The sequence below is a fragment of the Melopsittacus undulatus genome, chromosome 2 (assembly GCF_012275295.1).
Source record: "Melopsittacus undulatus isolate bMelUnd1 chromosome 2, bMelUnd1.mat.Z, whole genome shotgun sequence".
NCBI lineage: Eukaryota > Metazoa > Chordata > Aves > Psittaciformes > Psittaculidae > Melopsittacus > Melopsittacus undulatus.
In genome coordinates this window covers 76,923,870-76,946,253 of record NC_047528.1, presented here as the reverse complement: position 1 = coordinate 76,946,253, position 22,384 = coordinate 76,923,870, and the positions used below count along the sequence as shown (strand labels likewise).

General features: G+C 41.0%; 1 protein-coding gene across 1 annotated transcript in view; it reads right to left on the bottom strand.

Moving 5' to 3' along the window:
- Positions 1-2,445: 2,445 nt before the first annotated feature.
- Positions 2,446-22,384, bottom strand: part of REPS2 (RALBP1 associated Eps domain containing 2) — a 96,749-nt gene continuing 76,810 nt past the window's right edge. Inside the window, exons 14-18 of the mRNA XM_034074469.1 lie at positions 21,902-21,966; positions 10,503-10,586; positions 7,924-8,069; positions 6,549-6,654; positions 2,446-4,562 (exon numbers count right to left, since the gene is read on the bottom strand). Coding sequence (XP_033930360.1) covers positions 4,494-4,562; positions 6,549-6,654; positions 7,924-8,069; positions 10,503-10,586; positions 21,902-21,966 — 470 coding nt within the window. The 3' untranslated portion in view covers positions 2,446-4,493. The remainder of the gene's footprint in view (positions 4,563-6,548; positions 6,655-7,923; positions 8,070-10,502; positions 10,587-21,901; positions 21,967-22,384) is intronic.

Here is a 22,384-nt window from a genome sequence, read left to right as displayed (position 1 = left end):
TTTTACTGTGCAAGTTGTCACCATCCCATGCTGGTTAGCCCAGGCAGTATCAAGCTGGGACTGTACAGAAGATAGCCAAACCAAGTTCCTCTCTCCGACGCAGATACAGAATTCCCAGCAGCAAAACTATTGTGACACACGTGAAAACAGTCTGGAGATAATCTTTTGAGTTAAAAAGGATATTCACCAACTTACCAATAAGAGGGCTGAATCCACTAATCACTGACATTTTGCTATGTTATCAAAACTCTCTGGAAGACAGAACTGAGAGCTGTCTGGAAAGAGGTGGTAATGTTTCCACTGCATCCTACTGTAAAATTAATAACTAGGAGAGGGACATTCATCATTAAGGATTAATGTTTGTTCACAGGCAATTTGTTTAAAGGAATGCCTATGAAATGAATGGAAGCTGCTTGCCTTGCTTAATTACCAGGTCATTATTTATATTTAAAGGCTCAAATAAAAATGGCTTGATCTACAAAGGCAACCAGTCACTACACTTAGCAGGGCATTTTTCTCTTTTCACCATGGAATTACCATGTAGTGAAACAAATATTTCATGGAAAGATACCAGGTGATATGAACATTAACAGATCCATGAAGAAATGCCTCATCGAAAGGAAGACATATGAATGCACACTTACACCCACACTGAGGAAGACCCTTATCTGTTCTGCCTAGTCTTGTCCTGAAGACAAGAATATTTAATTATCCAAACCAGAATAGCTGCAGTAAACTGAAGATTTAGAAGGGGCCCCAGGTTCATGGTCAGCGCATCCTCTCAGATGCAGGGAAGCTGTGCTCCAGCTCATGCTCCCAGTTATCCTCTCTTGCTGGGCATGTTTTGTCCTGCAGAAGTACCTACAGAAACCAGGAAGTGAGAATAGCTGAGATCTCACTTGTGGGAAGCTGCTCTCATTCCTTGGTCGGGCAGATCCTAGATGCTGTCCTGGGTTAGGCCTGCCAGAGGCTTGAAGTTAATTGCTCTCCGGTAGCTCAAGAAAGTCCTCTGAACAGTGGCAAACTGCTTGTGAAGTTCTCCCTTTCTGACCAGATGGTCTCTTTGGGTCTAGGAAGATCTCCCATCCAGCATTTCAGAAAGTAAAGGTTTCTGCAAGAAATGATCACTTTGCTGTACCCACATTTTTCCAAAGGAAAAATACTTTTTGAGAGAATCTGTGAAACTGGATTCATGCGTGAATTTTGATCAGCCAGGGTCTGTTCATAGTAGCCATGAGTGTGGCTGCATGGAGCAACTGCCAGAAGCATTGTCTATAGCTTCATAGCGCATTGCTCTCCCTCTCAAAATGCTAACAGCCTTCCAAAACCAGTCACACTTTCTCATTGTGCATGGGTTATCGTGAATGCTTAAGTACCGAGGCATACAGAAGAGTTCACTTCCTTCATCGTATCTATAACCCACCAACATTTCTCCTTGAACACTGTGCTTTACTGTCTCTGTGAAGTAGTATACGATCATCATAGCCAACATTCCTTCAAAGAGAATAAATCAGCTCACTCTAGGCCTTGAAGCTGAGTGGGACATTTGAATGCAAAAATGCAGGAATATTTAAAATTTTTAATGTATTAAGTCCTGTGGTAGAATAACAACTGAGCAAATATTTCACTGTTGTCTAACCTGGTATCCTAATTTCCAGTGGACAAAAACCCGTGTATCACTTGAAGGGAGACATTTGGAAAGACATAGAAAGCAGACTTTTCCACTCTTCCTTTGAACAGCATCTATTCCATGAATACCACAAGTGAAATACATATGGGATTATTCTAAAAGGTGGCCCTATGAAACATGAAAAAGTCTCCACTGCCTTAAAAATGCGGGGTGCACAGTTCTTCGTAAAAATGGAAAAAGCTTTCCTTAAAAAAATCTCTCTTAAAAGAAAAAACAAACATGCCATACGATTTTTCCTATTGAATAGTAGGGGCTTATTAACCAAATGACAATGTAAGAGCTAGAAAGCAAACAGAGCAAGCACTTAACCTCATTAAAGACTCAAGAATGAAACGTGACCAGCAGGTCAAAGGAGGTGATCCTGCCCCTCTACTCTGCTCTTGTGAGACCTCACTTGGAGTATTGTGTGCAGTTCTGGTGTCCTCAACATAAAAAGGACATGGAGCTGTTAGAACAAGTCCAGGGGAGGGCCACGAGGATGATCAGGGGACTGGAGCATCTCCCATATGAAGACAGGCTGAGAAAGTTGTGGCTGTTCAGCCTGGAGAAGAGAAGGCTGCGTGGAGACCTCATAGCAGCCTTCCGGTATCTGAAGGGGGCCTATAAAGATGCTGGGGAAGAACTCTTCATTAGGGACTGTAGTGACAGGACAAGCGATAATGGCCCAAGGAAGTTGTAAACGCTCCATCCCTGGCGGTGTTCAAGATGAGGTTGGATGGAGTCTTGGGTGACATGGTTTAATGTGAGGTATCCCTGCTCATGGCAGGGGGGTTGGAACTAGATGATCTTAACGTCCTTTCCAACCCTAACTATTCTATGATTCTATGATTGTTATGAAGATACAAAATAAATGGTAACTTCTGAACAGTACCACTACTGATAAGAGGACAGCAGCTCTTTTGCAGCTTCCCAGAAAGTTTGCAGTTCTCACATTCTGTCATAAACCAGGAATGACTGTCTGAACCCAGGTATGCAACAGCTGCACAGAAGTCCCAAATCCAGAGAAATGGTTGTTGCTTGTCAACATAGTGATGCTTAGTTGAATCGAAACCAACATGTTACAAAACCAGATTTTTAGTAACAATTCCACAAATGCTTATTTTCACCTTCAGAATTCCAGATCCATGTCCCACATCCGTATCACTTTCGGCAAGAGTAAGCTGTTTCCTCATTACTTTAAACATTCCCATTGATGTTTGCCTTATCTCTCAATAAAATGTTTAGCTGCTCTGTAGTCCTCTGATATCCCTTTGCAGCCATTCTGTGATGCACCCTGAAGGAAGGCTACCCAGTTACTTCAAACACACTTCTCCTTCCTCTCAGCCCCAGAGCCATCCTGTTGCTTTCTCCCTACAGCTTCACACCAGCAACAGTAAAAACCTTTGCCATCATTTCTGCAAGGCAAACTTAAACACTTAGATCAGGTCAGTGAATAACGGGACATGAAACACTTGCAGCATCAGATTTAAGATGGATAACAGGTAAGTGTCATTCTTTTGCATTGAAGCACACATCATATCCATGGTGGGAACAGAGCTGACATCATTATGTCTGAAGTCACCCCATCTAAGAGTACTGAGCCAGCTTCCATTGCCAGAACTGAGATCGAAGCAAAGGACCACTGCATCCATGGAAAAATCCCCATGGGATTCAGTTTGCCCTGGATCAGCTTAAAAAATAAGCATTGCTTCTTCATTTATAAAATAGATGGGCATCAGCAGCTTCACCCTATCAGTAGCATCTCCAATGAGGTGCAAAGGAACCTTAATGAAATTATGTTGTAAAAGGCAACTATTTTCATCACACATATTATAACCTCATGTATAGCACTTTTGCTATCTTTCTTCTTTTGGAAATACAGTTCTTGTACACATCCTTAAAACAGATCAGCAGCTATTAAGACAAAGCAGACTAATACAAATGTACATACAATAGCTTTTATAAAATGCCCTGAATGCTTTTTTAACCTCTTGTTAGAAATACAGTTGGTTAAAAAAAAAGGTAAAGAAAAAGAGCTATAAATCAGTGATCTCTGACATGCTTAAAGTATGCAGAGACACTGGCAGTTGCAAGCAAGTGATCAAGCACTAGTGGAGAGGAAATAGTAATAGCTCAAAACCCACTATTTTTTTGTAATTACCAAAATAATTATATTTTTGTATTTTTCACTGTTCTCTCATATGATTTGAACTTCTAAAATACAAGTTCTCTAACATTAAAATACATCCATGATTGCATAATAAACAGTACTAAGAAAATAATTATCTGACATGTGATTGCAGATAAAGACTCTATGTCTAGTGAGTTTTATTCCTGTAGCATATTAAACTCACAGGAACTCTACCATGATACAATCTACAGGAATCAGTAGCATCCAATAGCCCGCATCAGTGAATGAGTTTTAAATGTAAGCAAGAATCCAGGAATGCTGTACCTCTTAATGACCGGGGTAGGAGGTGCTCACAGAACATGTATAAATCAGGAATTCTTTACATAAATAAAATACTCTCAGGTTATTCATTTCAGTGATAAACTGAATTTACACGTTAGACTGGGAAGAGGGAGGAAAAATGGCAAAGCAACCCTCCACTCAGAAACATCCAGCAGTCAGATATTTATTTTCTGTACCTTCTTCTCCTCCAAAGGCAATTGCATGCCATGGGGTGAAGGGAAACCCAACAAGCCAGTCTTCCCCACCATCACCAGCTTGGCAGAAACACTGCTTAGCCCCACCAGGCTCCTCTTCTTGCAAGGCTGCTGGGACACATGCTCTGCTCTTGCTGCTGCACGGCAGTGAGGGAAGTCACAAGACTGTGACAGGACGTAGCTGCTCCAGCTGCGTTTCCAAGGCAATTCGTTCCTTGTGAACCTCCTGCAGGATGGAGAGATGTGCTGTAACTTCTGGGATGCTCACATGCCCCACCTCACTCCAGTGAAAAGCATCCAGGCAAACCACTGTCACTAGTTGGAAGCTTCAGGCTCTGCTGTGAAGTAATTCTCCTTGTGGTCTCAAAACACTGTACCATTGCCACACAACCATCTAGTGTCTCCTCCTTACAGTGGAGCAATACTTGTTTGGACAGTCATGGAGAGGAGCAGTCATCCAACACCTTGGGATGAAGGGAAGCTGGCCACAAATGGCTATTTTTACCAAAGAAAATCAAGTTATCTTGAAATCACATTTCCCTCAAATTTGCTTTCTGAGAATTTCTGGTTGACACAACTGATCTTTTTCCTTTTGGAAATGAATGAGACAGCCTTTCTAAGACAACACAGGTTTTGCAATCTACTTCTTTGACAGTTATGGCAGGAAAATTATCTGCCTCAGAAACTAACTGTGAAGGCTTTGGGAATCAGTGAATTTTGGGAAAGCCTTCCCTGGTCTCAAGGCTGGCCCTACACTGAGGGACATTCGTAAAAACAGCAAAGCCCTGCTCCATCAGAGAGCTTCTAGGCATCAATATGACTTAAAGGACAAATTCAGTTTTCTGCCCTTGTGTCAAGTTAGGCAAACCTCTGTCTTTCTGTGCCCCTTCTACCCTGCTGTAAAATACAGGTAATAGCAATGGCCTGCTTTGTGAAGGTTTCAATTTTGAAGCTTCAAATTTAAGCGTATTGAAGATAGTGCATGGAAGCAAATAAGATCCAAGCCAAGGAATGACAGCAATCTGCTGTCATTAAAAGCTTTACTCTCCATGCTTATTTCAATTGCTGTCCTATATTTGGCTATGAGTTCAGTACAAAGCATTCACCCTGCTTCTTTCAGTTAGAAATTATATTAAATAAAGTTGAAAATGCAATCAAACTTTCAAACTGACTCAACTGTACTGAACTACAGCTGTAGCTGATCAAAAACTAGAGTCTGTATTAGCCTTGAACTAAGACAACAGAAAAATAAGTACTGATATTTAAAAGATCACAGCCCCTTGAGAACTGTGTTCAGCTCTAGGGCCCACAACATAAGAAGGATGTGGACCTGTTGGAGTGAATCCAGAGCAGGGCCACAAAGATGACCAGAAGGTTGGAGCACCTCTCCTGTACAGACAGGCTGAGAAAGTTGGGGTTGTTCAGCCTGGAGAAGAGAAGGCTCAGGGAAGACGTTATAGCAGCCTTCCAGTGCCTAAAGGTTGCTGGAGAGGGACTTTTTACAAAGACATGTAGGGACAGGACAAGGGGGAATGGCTTTAAACTGAAAGAAGGTAGACTCTTACTAGATATTAGGAAGATGTTCTTCATTATGAGGGTGAGGCACTGGCACAGGTTGCCCAGAGAAGCTGTGGCTGCCCCATCCCTGGCAGTGTTCAAGGTCAGGTTGAATGAGGCTTTGAGCAACCTGCTCTAGTTGGAGGTGTCCCTGTCCATGGCAGGGGGGTTGGAACTTGATGATCTTAAGGTCCTTTCCAACCCTAACTATTCTGTGATTTGATGTTAAAAGAGAAATCAGCAGACATTAGACATTAAAGATCAGTATTAGATGTTCATGTAACACAGTTTAGGCAGTCCATGTATACCCAATGCCTAACTCCAGGAGACAGGTAGCACAACTGATCAGAAGACAAGAAAGCTACACTTGAGTTCTCTCCTGCACTAGGTGACTCCATCACATTCCAAATTTTTCAGAAAGCCAAAGTTCACCCTTTCAACTTACTCTAACTGCCAGTGGAGCTGCAGGCCCATAGGCTATAACTTTTCCCAGAAAGCCTCATCCAACCCACTCATACAGCATGCTTATTCCCTTCCAGAAAGCAGGAAGTAACGCAGCAGGTCTCATCTGAAAGGATGAACAAGATTCTCTGCTGGAGTTGACACATAACTGACTGTAGAGAGCTTTGTCACCAATTTTCAATGCATTCCTTACCTTCAGCTGCTGCTGGAGCTCACTGTTCAACCTGGCAAGCACAGCATTGGCTTCTTTGTTTTTTCGTATAGCAGTCTGAATAGCCCTTTTCTGTTTGGAAGACTGTCTGCCAGACAAATAAATACAAAATGTTTCAATTAAGAGCCACAGTAGTGGCTGATGCCAGAAGATCAGCCATCCATTTTGCATGTCTGTACTCTATACACACTGGACCACAGCTCTAGACACACTGGACTACACTTCAGATACAAGGTACAAACTACAGATTGAAGGGAAGAAAAATGTAACACTGAAATGAACCAGCTAGACTATTTGAAAGTAAAATATAGGCTATAAGTTAATAAATGATAGGAAAAACAATTAAAAAAAGGGCAATATATGTCTGTGGTCATTTAAACATTTTAGGAAAGATATAGCAAAAGCAGGATTAAGTTAAAGTGTGAACAATGCTATTATCTTTCATTGAACCACTAACGGAATATGCACTCCCTAAGAACAAAACAGCACTTTAAGAGCATTCTAGGAGTCTTACTACTTATTCCAATCTCCAGTTATGCAGCACAGATTCAGCCTACTGATAAACAGTTTGCTAAGGGCTGGTCAACTGATTTGGGCAGCTTGGTTTTGTTTCAGACTGAAGCAGATGTCTTTACAAGCTTTCAGTGAAGATGGGCTATAATGTTTGCACACTTTCAGTTGAGGGAGATGTATAGATCCAATAGGGCTTCAAGTGTCTTCATTTACTATTTCTACAGCCCCTTCTCCACTGCCATTGAATAAATATATAGTGAAATACCTACAAGTCTTTGCTGCTGACATCTTCAACAGCTGTATTTATGAGAGCAAACAACACATGCTGGGGTTGGCTATCACTGTTTATCACAAGTGGTCTATGGCTCAGCTCATACCAGCAGCGAGCTCATTTCCAATCTGCCTTGTGATGAAGAAATATCACAAAGATATGACCAACATCAAGCACTTTGTGACTCAGTTTCCTGGACATTTCTCTGGTTCTATCTGTCCATATGAATGAGGAAAACTTCAAAAGATACGTGTAAGGAAAAAAATGCACATCCACAGATCTAAAAAAGGTTGTGTGAGAGATACTGGTTGAACAGCTGGGTTTGCTTTTCAGACATGTCTACCACATACAGAGGTAAAACACCTTTGAAGAGTCTATCAATCAAATATTTCAAACTTAAACAGTCACCATAGACTTAGTTTGCATTTGAGAAGACACACGTAGATGTCAGAGATGTACATCTTGTGAAACATTCTCAAAACCAGAACTATTAAGCACAAAATCACACGAAGAGCAAACCCAGCCATATCAGATCTCATGGTGCAGTTTGACGTGCTTGGTACAGGTTTTTACTTTTGGACTGGGAGGTGAGGCTTGACCGCTGGCATGGAAGAAGTCACATTTATAGTGGGAGAAAGCTCTGGGGTCTCCAGCCCCTGTGCCTCTGCCCGGAGCTTCCTGCGAGTGGGTTTGGAGGGCGGCTGAGCAAGAACAACCTCCTGCAAGGAAGAAACACATCAACATGAAGTCAGGCCATATGTGTCCCATCATTAGGCTGCTGAATACTTGTGACACAGAAATTGTTGACAGCTGGCCTAAGATTTCATAATTTAAAGAGGTACAGAGCTTAATTCAGATTTAGTAATAGCCTCTCAGGTTTCTGACTTAGAAAAAGGAAAAATAACTCCTGCAACCCCTTAATGAATGAAATGATTATACTGGTGTTTTGTCTTCATCTAGATGACAGGCTTTTCAGAACTGGATTGTAAAGCTCTGTGAGCAACTTACTACCTCACCCATACAGCCTGGAGACTCTGCCCTCTCCCCTCCTCTCTTACATGAAGCAACACTGAAAATAGCTTAGGAATACAAACGTATAAAATTATCCATGCAAAATTAACATTCTGGAAGTGTAGGAAGCCAGTTATTTCTCTTGATACGTTACATCAAAGAAATAGTCTGGTTTCTAGGTAAAAGAAAGTGTCTTGGATTTTTAACAATTCAGTAGTAAGAAGCGTTTTCATTATTTTAAATTAAGACATCCTTTCTTTTGCAATGAGAAGCAATTTTAATGCCTCATATCTGTTTTAAATCTGAAATATAAATATAACCTTTCCAGTGCATTCTATTATTAGCACTCTTTTACAAGGAATATAATTATTACTGCCCCATTTCATGAATGAGAAAGCTAAGATTTAAAAGGATGAAGTGACTTGACAAAGGTGTCAGTCACAGACTGAAGACCAAATTTTATTTCACTTCAAGAGTGCACATTTTACTGGGCCAGACTTTCTTCCTTACATATGTTAATTTCAGGGGAAAAAAAAAAAAGAAAAAAGAAAAAGGAAGCATTTAATGACTTAGCAATCATAAAGAGAAAAAAACAACAAAACCCCAACACTGTAGTAAGCAGCCTCACTCAGCAGAAGAGACTACTACTATGAGTGATACGTAATGAAACCAACATAAGACCATCAATAATGAGTATTAGAGGGATTACAATTATTAGAGGAAGTAGAATTATAAGGAAACAAGGGATTTCAACATTAAAAACCAGTTCTGCTATTATTGGAAAAATCTAAAAAATCTTTTGATCAGGATGTCAGCATACCAGCACTGCACAGATCTCAGAATGTATAATACTCTGAAATCCTACGCATATGTGCAGCTCCTGCAAATGTACTACGTATGGCAAGTGAGGAACTTGCATATGCCTTCTACAACTATACACTGGCTAGATGCCAAATACATTACCCCAGTCTATCATAAACTGCCAAAAACCTAATAAAAAACATAGGATAAGTCCCTCTTCCATTTTAAATGCATTATTGGAAGAAATACCTAAAAGATCCAATACCTAAAAGCAGAATTCTCCACAAGGGCTCTTTGGCTGGCTGCTGTTGCACCAGCCTCTGGAAGGTGAGTCAGCACTGAGCCAACAACCTGCCTCCTGAGCCTCAACAGGCTGGAGCTTCTCTGTTTTTATGGATCCAGATGGGGTGAGGGCAAGCATGAAGTAGATGGACCACAAGTATTTCATTTCCCTAGCAGGGCTGCAAAGCAAGGCAAGGAAGAAGCAGGGCCAGGCTAAAAGTAGCATGTAGTGAGCACAAACGAATCAAGGATGCTGCTTGGAAAGCCCTATCATATATAGGAAATTACACTGGACATTTGTCTGTGCCCCCCATTAGCGTAAGAAGTGTGATAACTCTCCCTGGTCAAAGTACATACTACATACAGCTCCTGCCAATGGTTCTTGGTTGGGCTGAGCAAAGTTCTTGCAGGTGCTTCCTGGCTGCCACAGAGGGGAGGATCTGAGGGCAGATTTGCCAAAACCTGTTCTGCCTGGGACTGGAACATTCCTTCTTGGTGGAAGGAGGCAGTAGGATCGTGCCAAGAGTGGGAAAATGCTCACAGACCACTCTATCCCTAAGCAAGGCGCTCTGAAGAGCGTCACTGCAATTTATACAAATGTTGTGTTCATACAAAAACTTACTAGAAGCCACACATCTTGATCAGATCTCTCCCAGTCTACGTACATTTAGTGGCAGATCCTGACCTCTAACAAATGGGTGTGTTTACATCAAACCCAAATCCTCAGTAACTGGAAGCAAGAAGTGCATCACAAGCAAGCACAAACTTTTTATTTTCTTCCCTAAGGCTCCACAAGTCCCTATTGTTTTGAAACAAATGGCAAGCTGCCTCTCTTAAAGTATGTGCATCAGTGTGTATGTAATGAGAGCTTTCTTAATGATTTATCTGAGCTGATGTCACACGCAAGCCCAGCTCTCTCTAGCGTCTTGACCTCCAGAGAAGGTAAACATGCAAATTTGTAACCCCAACCCTCTGTTTAATTGCTTTAAACTTCAACCAACCACATTTGTGGATGAAGACAAAACACTCCACAACGGTACAATGTGTGCAAGTCTCACCTTTTTTGTTGAACTGTTTTCTTCTGCCTGCACCGGAGGTCTATTCATCTGAGGATGTAATTCAACCTCAGATGGTGGCTCTGTCTGCAAGAACAAATCAGTCATTGCTACACCCAGAAAATGACTAGCAGTCACATACAATAAAGTCAATGAAAGGAAACATTATACACAAAAGAAAAGTTACTTTAACAATTCAGCAGCAGGGGAAATGGATTTAGGGTGACAGCTGAATGGATGACATATGTATTTTGCAGATTTTTAATGAAATGGTTTTCTTGTATTTTATAATGCTAGGAAAACAAGAGAAAAGTTTTTCTGTGAAAAAACATGTCTCTGTAAATGACCTAATACCCAGAATTTCTTCTAGAGTTATCCTTAAGGTCTAAATAATCAGAGAAGAAGAGGCAGATAAAAGCTAGAAAGATCTTGGATGTGCCCTTTCACCTTATTATCTCCTGACAGTGATGAAAATTCATTGGAGTAAGCCTCTGCCTTTGAAGTTTGCAAGTTTAGAGTGAGAAAGTTGGAATTATGCCAAAAATACCAGGAAAGCTTCTGAAAACACAAGTCATAAAAGAAGACAAATAAGTTTTCCCTCCTTCCTTCTCACCTTTCAAACAGAAACTGAGCTGAATGCTCACCACACAGGTCTACACTTCTGCAAAACAGAATATGCTCCCACTAGCATATCTGAACTGAGCAGCAAATTAAAACACAGGGTTAATCCCTTGCTTTGCCTTTCCTTAAATCTTTCCACACCAGGACAGGGCACAGCACATCAGCTAAGGGAGGGAAGCAGGATTTGGAGCTGCCTGCCCCTGGGTGTGCAGCAGCAAACATGGTATAAACACTGTGTGGCTGTTTTCTGTCCAGAAGGGATGAGCTTGCTCTCCCAGAGGGGAAAGGCAGGCAGGAGGAGGAGGCTGAGGGCACCTGGCATTGGCAGACTTCTCCTCTTTCCCAACTCCTGCCAAGTTGGAGCCACACTGACAGCAGCCTCCAGGCAACCCGTCCTACTGCTCCCTCCTCAAAAAAAGGCACATTTCTCAAAGGTGAAAGCCTGCCTTTAAAACCAAGTTCACGGTAGAGCACAAACTTTTAAGGGACCAGGATTACCCAGGGTTTAACCATAAGGCAAACAAAAATGACAGAAAGCACAGAATTTGGCGTACTTAAACAGGAGTAAGAACTGTACAGTAAGATGCAGGGGAAACATGGTTCTGTCAGGTTACTGCTGCTCTCCAACCATATAGCATTGAACATGTGCACAGAGGAGGGAGATTTGAGATCTTTTTTTAAGACACATGTAATTCCTTGGGAGAGGAGGAAAAGGTTTTGGCTGACAAGATTTCTCTCTCCCCTTTTTTAAGTATGCTATATCTGTAGTGTTATGTGATGGTTAGAAAAATAAAACATCACCCTGTAATTTCCAATATTTTAATATTAATATCCTAAATATTTGGATTTTAATAACTATTGGATACTGAGATTTGAATTCTGGAAAGCTTTTCATGGGTTGAAGTAATGCTTCTGTAACTACATTTCTGGTACAAACAGGAGAGTGAAATGGAAAAAGCAATCTTTTTTTCTGTCTATAAAAATCAAAGACCTTTAAAAGTCCATTTAATGCAACAGAGCATTTCTCTATCAGCAAGCTGAATAGCCCACAATCTCCACAATTTCTACATCCAGTTCTTATGTATTTGAAAGAAATGAAGGCTCTAAGCACTGTAACATTGGCCCGATAAAGTCCACAGAGCTTTCATGAATGATTTAGGGATAGAAAAGCTCAAATACCCAACAGAGCTGCACAAAAAATTTGGGCCCAAACAACATCACTTTGACAAATCATTCATTTAGGGACAGCAAGAGTGAACACAGTCTTTCAGAGAGCCACATAATATACATATTATAAACTCCTCATGGCATAGCTTTGCTGCACCACACAGAGCAGTAGCAGAAGAATATGAGAGCTAGCTCTTAATGACCCTTTGTGGACAGGGAGCACTAGATACCCCCCTAACCAGGGCAGGTGGGCAGTTTCTGGTGCTCATGCTCTTGTCGGAATCTACATTGCACCTTGCATGAAAAGCAAGAACATATCAACTTATTCCACAGAATTAAAAAGAATGGAGACCAACCCCATGTTATTTGCACACAGACAAAATGCAGCTTTTCTAGAACCAATGTGTTCGAACAGTGTAGAAGTAACTAAGTATCATGGCACTCTACAGTGTCAATTGCAAACAAGCAGGAAAATTGAAATGACTGTAAGGTAAAGGACCTGGAGAACAAAAACAAAAGCAACTCACAAACTTTTGCAGGAACATCCAGATTCTTCTCCCTTCCTTTTTTTTTTTTTTTTTTTTGTGGTCTCATTTCAGGAGAATACTGTTTTAAACTGAAGGGAATTTAAAAGGGGGGGAGGGGAGACACATAAACATTATATGGAAGCAAATACAAATCAGAGTACTGATGCCACAAAGGGCAAGATTTCAAAATTTCCAACAGCTTGACATCAATGTTCCTGCTGATGCAAGACATGTCTTTTCACTAACTAAGTGCTGTGATGTGGCTGTCAGCCTAACAGCTGTGGCACCCACTGTGCTGCAGGGCTGCAGTACGCACTGCCAGGACATGAAGATGGCAAAGCTCAGCAGCCAGCCAGGCAGGGGATGGCTGGACCAGGCAGGTGGCAAAAATAAATAAGTGGTTACATTTAAAAAAAAATTAAAAAAAAAAAAAAGAATATAAACCCAAAAACCAACTAGCTCTGGTGATGCAGCTCATGCATAATAAATAAAACCAAGTGACTGCCATGTCCCTGAAGTGCCACCTAGTGGCATATGCGACAGGCTATTTCTGAGCTCTCTGCTTAAAGGAGAATACAAAAAAACCCACTGTCAGCATTATTCAGAGTCTGCAGAGTGAGCATGGTCGGCAAGGGGGACAGACAGCTAGGCTGGACACAGTTAAGACTCTGCTCTTTGGAGTCCTCTTTCCCTGTCATGCAGAGGCCAGGTCTATACATTAATGACCTGCCATCAAAACTACAAGTTCTCCTCTATGAAAAATCTCCATTGCTCAGTGTGACATGCCTGAAGACAGACAGGCATTAAACTAAGGAAAAATCTTTTGACTGCAACATACATTAATTCAAAAAAGGTTTGCTCATCCAGCTAACCCAACAAGTCCTCCAGCCAAGGCCTTAGAAGCTTTACAAATACACTTGCAAGCTGATGTCTCCCCACATTGGCCCCAGACAGATTTTTAAAGGAAAAATATCTCTTGCTTTTAATTTTGGTAGAGATTCTTCACAGACTGCCTTTCTTTCAGTGATTTGGATGTGGGATGAAAACAAGTCCCTGATAGTCATGGTCATGGATACAGTGAGCCTGGCTAAAGGATACTCCAGTCTGATCTCCTACAGCAGAGTGTAAGGAAAAGGTCTATATCCAAGGTTTGCAGCAGATGGGCAAAGAATATCCTGCTCATGTGTGCTATCAGCAGGGCAAAAAAGAGTGCAGACCAGGACTAAGAGTATCTTAATTTTAGGAACAGTAAGGGACCACAGAAAGGAGCAAGACAGTGTCCTATTCCAAACCTCCTGAAGATCTTCTCTTTGCAAAGACGTAAGTCCAGTTATTAGCAGGCAGTATCTCTTTTTCCCCACTGCAGTCTTGTATTTTCTAGGAATAGCCATACCCTCCTCATTCCTCCAGGCAGAAGATAAAACTAGCCAAAACAGTTTCTGTATATCTGCTATGGCCAGACACCAACCTGTGACCTACAGCAAATGGTAAGCATTATGAGAGATAACTCCTCATGGTTAAGGAGAGAGAGCATGAGGAAACCACAAATGCTCATTCTTTCATCACATGACCTTTGACCAGCTATTCGTAATCCCCTCACTGCTCCATGTGACAATACTTAACAGTACCTTTTTAAAAGAATACGTAACTCTCACTTAAGCACTATGCTTTAAAATGCTGAGATGAAAGATTTTCATAACTGTAATAGAGCACATAACCTTAACAACTGGTTCTCCACTTACATTTCCAGTTCTTCTGCTTTGCAGTGCTGGATTGTATGTAGATTTCACATACACTTTTCAAGACAATCTGTAAATGATCTTCCAGAACAGAAGCTGCATGGAGCTTTCATATTTCTGTTACCCAAGAGCCTTTTTCTCAAGAGGTGAAGTATACATTCAATCTTGTCCACACTTACGCTCCAGGCCAACTTTACACACAGAAAAAGTCCCATTGTAGTCAATGGTACTACTCACAGAAATGAAGTTATCTCTGTGCATTCATTGGAATAGCCTATAATCATTACCTATACAATGCCACTGCTTAGCTTTGCAAAAAAAGTATTGAGAACAGCTTATCTGCAGGAAAAAGGAGGATACTAAATATGCTTAATGCTCAGTATGTGCTCACTGCAATCTTCTATCATCTCTACACAAGTTCATTTATGAGGTATTTTTCTCCTTTCTAAGCATTCATATTTTTGCACTAAATGACAATTCCTAAGTCAAGATGTCTCAATTCCAGTTTCTGTGAGTCTTGTACATCCCACACTGAATCATCAATTCTTTTTATTACTTGTTTCAGAAACTGAAAATGGCAAGATGGAAAGAAAACCCATAGGGATGCAAATGCAACAAGCTGCCAGGGTCTTAGTGTGCTGCCTGCTTTCTCAGCGCTGTGGAGCCCTGAAGTTTTGATAAGCTTTTTCTTTCCCGGAGCTATCTGAAGTCTGGTGATAAGATTGAGGAAAGAGGCAGTAAATACAAACAAATTGCTGCAAAGTATGCCCATTTGCAGGGAAAGAACAGGACCCAGATGGAAGCATTAACAATCTGTTTTAATACTCTCCTTCCACAAAACCAGATTAACGTAAGCTAGAAAGGAGTATGTGCATTCCACTTGAGATACAGGCATTGGATTCTTACCTTTTTTGTTGTTGTTGTTACAATAAATGTGAAGCCAAATTCAAAAACTGTTACAACACATTTTAATTAAGGTAGTTGCCCTTCTTCTACAGAAACCTCTTCAGAAAGGATTTTATGGCATCCATCAACTACTCCCCAGATTAAATTTTAACTGTGCTACTTTCACCGCTTCTTAAACTGTAATTTATATTGTCTGGCTGCTGTAGATTTAATATATAATTTTCATGAGAGGAAAAAAATCCACTTGTACTATATTAAAGTGGCAGATGGCAAAATCTTTCATGTTACAGAAGACTTTCAGTTCTATTACAGTTATAGGCTTCTTCAGTACTTGCTGCATTGATTATACTATGTATGTTATTCTGCAGCCACGACCATGGAGATGATCAAAAGACTCTCCCTCATCTTGCACAGTGGTTGTAAATGCAAGATAAGAAAGCATTCATTTAGTTTTATATAGTAGAATACCACCATGTATACAAATAGTATGCTGCCAAAAGCAATTTCTTCATACTTTTTTTTTGTTTTGTAATTTCTATTACAAAAAAATTCCTTCCTGTAAAACTCCAGGTGTCCTGCTAGTACTTGAAATTGCTCACATAATTTTACAGACTAAGACAGTGCCTCAGCTTGATGAATATTTTCTCCAAACAGCCTCATAACTGAGAGAGCTGGGCTTGTTCAGCCTGGAGAACAGAAGGTTCTGGGGAGACCTCAGTGCAGCCTTCCAATATCTAAAGGGGCCTACAAGAAATCTGGAGAGGGGCTTTTCACAAGAGCATATAGTGATAGGACAAGGGGGAACGGCTTTAAACTGAAAGAGGAGAGATGTAGATTAGATATGAGGAACAAATTCTTCACTATGAGGGTGGTGAGGCACTGGCACAGGTTGTCCAGAGAACCTGTGTCTGCCCCACCCCTGGCAGTGTTCAAGGCCAGGTTGGACAGCACTTTGAGCAACCTGGTCTAGTGGAAGGTGTCCCTGCCCATGGCACAGGGACTGGAACTTGATGATCTCTAAGGTCCTTTCCAACCCAAACCTATGATTCTGTGATAACAGAGACAAGCAAGCCCTACCTCATCCTCCATGTATCTCAGCTTTATACAGACACTGGTGGTGGGGAAACAGCCAGCCCAGCTCCCAGCACAGAGCCTACAGGTGGCCTCTCAGGAGGCCATGAGGTCCCAGCAGGACAGACAGGAGCCCTTCCCCACATCTCAGCCTCAGTGCTGGGGATCAGCACGGGCATGTGTAATCAAAAATGACAGACCCAGACTGAGCATACCCCCTGCTTGTGGCTCTCAGTGGATTCAGCAGAACTTGGAGCCATGTTAGTGAAGACAAGTTTTTGAACTGGGTCCCAGTTTCCACTTGCAATTCTAGATGATGAATGGCCGAAAAGCCCCATGGATTTTGAAATATCAAGTAACATTTGGAGAGCAGAACATTCAATATGTTAAAAAGAATAATATCTTTGCTTTCCAAAAACACCAGGTGCCTGCAACTGGGCAGGGTAACCCACCCATCATCCCTCACAGCACTTGGTTTCCATGATGACTTCACCAAATCTGTAACATGTAATGGTAACGATCATCACTAAACTGACAGCCTAATTCTGAGCTCATGTAAAACAGTGAGATTTTAATCTTCAGAGCTGCACTGTACTCAGGATACCTCAATTTGATAATGTTAACAGCTGCCTACCTACTTCACTCCACTTGAACACTTTGCCTTAACCCATAATTTTTTCGGTGCCTGTCAAAACTGCCACCATAGAACCAGTGGGAAAACCAGGTCCCAAAGTCTCCAGAAATAAAAGTCCAGAACAAACCAGCGTGAATTTACAAAATCAACAGGTCTAAAATTTAGAGTCTGGGAAAAGAAACTAGGAACATAAGTTTTTTCAGCCAAGATACACAGGGTTTTTTTCCAATCACACTGTTTTCAAATACCCTTATACAGCACGGGCAGGTCTGAAGATACGCCTTCAGTACTGCAGAGGAAGGTAATGAAATAGAGTGATTCAAATAAAGGAATGTTGCTCTAATTGGGCAACGTTGCAGATAGTGAGCTGATGTTGGATAAAATCCTAAAGTTATATTTGCTTTTCGGTGTTCATCCATAATTCCTATTAACATAAATATGCTACTGAATCTGCCACAGTAAGCAGCTGTGGTAAACAACTCCTGTAGGCCTAAAAGCCGACAGTAATGAAGTATTACTTTGCTTTCCATGTAAAAAAAGTAACAGAGGCTTAAATGAAATGTGTGTACACATTTGATTCCAGTGGAATGTTATTCATGAGCACCCAAATTTATTTCCTATCTGGAATCTGTGTCACTGCGAATCAGCTACATAGCTATTGCCTTCCTATTGTGATTCTTACTGCCTCCAAGTTACACAAATATTCTATGTACCACCCTGAATCTGCACAAAAGTTTGGGGGCCATCTTTATGCCATTTATCCTTGATGACTTCAGTTTACTATTAGGTTAGGAGCATGGGATCAGGAAAAATTACCCAAGCCTCTGAATCCAGTCCTCAACAAGCCCAGAGAAAAAAACCTGTAGGTATTCCAACAAGCTACAGGTTATCTGTTCTGTTTACCATCACTCAGGCTCAGGGGACGATACAAAACCCCCTAAAAACTTTTTAAAAGCCCCCAAAATTAAAAAAGAGTGGGAAAGCCATAACTATAGCATGTCATGGGAAGTGAGAGAGTTAAACCATTGCCACTGTCCAAAGTCTATACATCATCTTGCAGCATGTTAAATATTTGTGGTCCAAAGAAATAGGGAAACTAATGGAGAGAAAATTATCCTTAAACCCAAGCAGCTACTGCAGACTTGCTAAGTGTGAGATGTGCTATTAGGGATTACAGAAGGTGCCAGTGAAGTTATGCAGGCATATACACAGTAATAAAGCTCTTCAAAATGACGTATTATCCCAAACAAAACTCTAGTCTTTGTATAAACCTGTTTCCATACATAATCTTTCCAAGTGCCCTTTACAGGATTTAGGCAAATCTTGAATTACTTACTTTTCTTAATAGAAAAGTAACATGAACTGACAATACTAATAAAGCGTTCCATACTGCGTTTCACAATATGACTGAAAACATCATATGGGCTAGAACTGGGGTTAAAAGATCATAAATTGGAGACAATGGGGTATCCATGTTATAGAAACTTGTCTTTCGACCATCTTTATGTATTCAATTTATTTACAATCGCCATAAGGACCTCAGACAAAAGCACCACTGCATCAGAGAAATGTCTGGTGAAAGTTCTGAGAAAAGCCTGGGTACAGTTTGTGGACTGATACAAAGTTGATAGAATGCTGACTTTAGCAATGGAGAAAAATCCCAAAGAGATGGAGCAACCATAGCCTTTTACAGGCCTCCAAGAAGAGGAAAAGAAAATACAAAGTTAATCCACCAACCCCAAAATCCATTGTAGAAGTAAGAAGAGATGCAGCCACATCTGTAAAGGTGTCGACCCACTAGAGGTGTGGAACAGCACAGGCTGACCACACAGCAACCCAGCACAGAGAACCCAGCCCCACTGCTATTTCCCCATAAACCAGCCATGTCCTCACAGGATCCCAAGATCTGAGCCTCCCATAGTAAGCCTGGGCACACACTGAGCTCTGAATCAAGGGCACAGCAGTATTAGCTCCAAGATTTACTTTGTACTATGCTCACCCACTGATACAGTCCTCTGCCCTCATTCAGCTGACTGCACTATGGAGGCAGAGTTGGACACAGACATAATTTAAGCAGTTTGTGGTGTGACTAGAGACATTTGGCACACTCTGAATAAGCAGTGTTTCAGTGCTACCAAGCTTGATTACCTTGGAGGTTCTGAGAGGAAAAATAATGTTTTCCTAAAGGTTGAAGTAAATTCCACTAAAACCAACAGCAACCCAGGACCAAAGTCAAGATGCCATTTCTATGTTGCTATTGATTAAGCTCACAGAAGGATTTCTGCTCCACTGCAATGTAATACCTATGCCTTCGTATCTCTTTTCCACACTTCAGCTTTTACACCCCACGAGGCCTTTAATCTCACTCTAAAGAGCCAACTAGTTCAAGCTGCTTCCCAGCCATCCATAGAAAACTGCAGTCCCCAGAAGAAATTATTTCCCTCTCCTCCTCCTCCATCAACTGATTTCTAAAGCTGAGCCAAAATAATCACACCATGAGCACACATATATTGCGCACAGCCACCTGAAATGGATGTGGGATTCGCTTCATTTACAAGCTACATTTGTCATTCACAGTGCTTAACTGCAGGCATATAGCAAAATGATATAGCAATAAAATAGGATTTTCGATAGCATTGCTGAAAAATAAGTTAAACCAGAAATTTAAGAAGAGTTTGGTAAACTCTGAAACAGGGAAAGCTGAAGGTGCGATTTCAGCATCATGACTTTTCTTCAGTTCTTGATCCTGCCTCAGTTTTGAAAGCAGATTCCTTCCTCCAACATCTTCATGCTCTTTAAATCTAGGGCCCCACTGGACTAATGTAATCCATATGCTTACTTTTGCTTACATCCTATTCATAAGGGTCAGCTCAGCTGAATTATGACCCCATCACACATACTTCCTTACTGCCTGTTACCTTTATCACAGAAAGGCACACTTGGAGATAAAATAAGCAATGTGACCAGCATGGTTTATTATGCTTTCAAGAATCAGTTTTATGTACGTTTTTGCTAGATGTCAGAACAAGAATATTTTTGAGATATTTGATATCTTTAAAAAGCATCAGAAATAAATTGAATAAGCATAAGTGATGCATGTAAGAAAAGCATCAGCTATATATTCATTACTGAGTAGGCACAGAAGCCACTCTTTATTTTTTTTTTTTCTTTCAGAAACCAGGTATTTGTATTGGAGAGGACTGGACCAAGAATTTCACATAAGAATCTTCTTGTGTTTATCAGTTTTAAAAGGGCCTATAATGTGCATAGCCCAGTGTAGGATGAGCAGTTGGTTCAGTATTTTCTGTCAAGGAAGCTGCTGGACATGCATAAATCTGCTTAAATGCACTAACATCTCTCCTCACTGCCCTGTTAAGGAAACACAAATCTATCTTAGAACAAGAAAACTAACAAGTAGCAGAACCTTGCTTGAAAACAGTGGTTTTACTCCCCCAAGAACAGGATTTGTTATATTCACTGCTTTTCCAATAGCAGCAAGAGGGCTTGCACTGCACAGAATTGGTGTGCTGTGGCTAGTCCAAGCAGTGGCAGGAGGGCCAGTGTGGGCTGCAGCAAGAGCTGCTGCAGGCACAAGGCAGGGAGGCAGTGAGCCTGTTGTAGGATCAGGAAAAGCCAAAGGGAAACACTGGTCTCTACAAAATGTTAGAGAAAGCAGGAATGTGATAGGTGAAACATGGAGCATGTGGTATTAGCAGTATGGCTAATGCCATACCAACTTGGGAGAAGCATGCAAGCTCAAAACAGGTCACTCTACAGTCCTCAAGGTAGAAACTAGCTGCACTCAGATGCTAAAAAAGGTTGTACAGAGGAAAACAGCAACCAGCTGCTGGTGGAGCTCAGGATGACAACGAGCCTTTTATCATCTCTATTGCAAGCACTGTGCCATAGCAGTTCAACAGCAGACTCTTAGGAGCAGATCCAAAACACAAGGGACAAATGTTTCTGGCCCATGGATGGTGTCTCACTAAGTTTTTATACGTAATAGGCAGTTAGGTCCCCTATGGCCTTGTTTTCTATTATTATACTTCACCTAAAGGAGTAACACATGAAGCATACTTCTGCCTAAGACTTAAGAGAGCCAAGAACATAAAAAGAACAAGACATTGATCCTCCATCATTTCCTAAAACATGAAGAAGAATCTGGATTCAGGTACACATGATTTAGTCAATTTGCATTGTGCTGTAGTTGTGTCATGTTCTAAAAGCAAACAAACAAAAACTCACCCAAGAGCAAACCAAAAGCTTGCCACTAATGGTTTGAAACTTGGTAATATCACTGACATTGCATACACTTCCTTTCAGCATTACTTTTTAAACCCATGAGCTAAATAAACTGTTATATGCTGCAGCTCCCATAGCAGATGTCCCCTGAGCAGCTGAAGCTTGAGAAGCAAATAGCAGATATCAAGCCCATGCCTTTTGGGCATAAAGCTCTCAGTAGACTAGCATTAGTGCCCTTTAATTTACAGTTTTGTGTAGTGGGTGCATGTCAGCTCCACTACAAAAAGATGTAATTAGTGTGTAATCTGACACAGTAACACACCACACTAGAAAGACCGATGAAGGACACCTATGGAACTGCAGAGCAGACAGCAGATGTGCATTAACTTGGAAGCAAGAATAACTGCCATACCCAACTCAACTTGCGCTAACCACTGCAACAGTAACATAAGTAAGTGAATAACACACAAAGTATTATTTGTCCTTTGTCCATACCTGAGACACAGAAGGTCGAGGGGGCAGTGCAGGCGGTGGTGGGGGCAGCCAGCCAGACCTCACAGCTGAACAGTAAGACAGGAAGAAAAAAAACAACAACAAAAACCCACATTAATTCTAAATAAAACCAGAATTAATTTCCATGCTAATTACTAGTGAAGAGGCCATATTCAATACTTTAATAACAGAAACCAAACTCTATTGAGCAAAACCTTGTTTGAAATTACTTCCTGAGTAGTTGAATGAGTAGTGACTTAATTGCTGTAAAAATCCACAATGTTATGGTAAACCAGCAGAGATGGAAGGCAGTAAGCCACAAAAGCTGTCACTTAAGCAATCCAATTCTAGTTTAAAAAAAAAACAAACAGAAACGTTGTCTACTTGTCCTTGGGACTTTGCTCTTTGCCATTAACAGGGTTTTTTTTAAGTGATGCTTTAGCATTGTCTCCAGATAAAACACACTATATGACAAAGTGCAGGCTT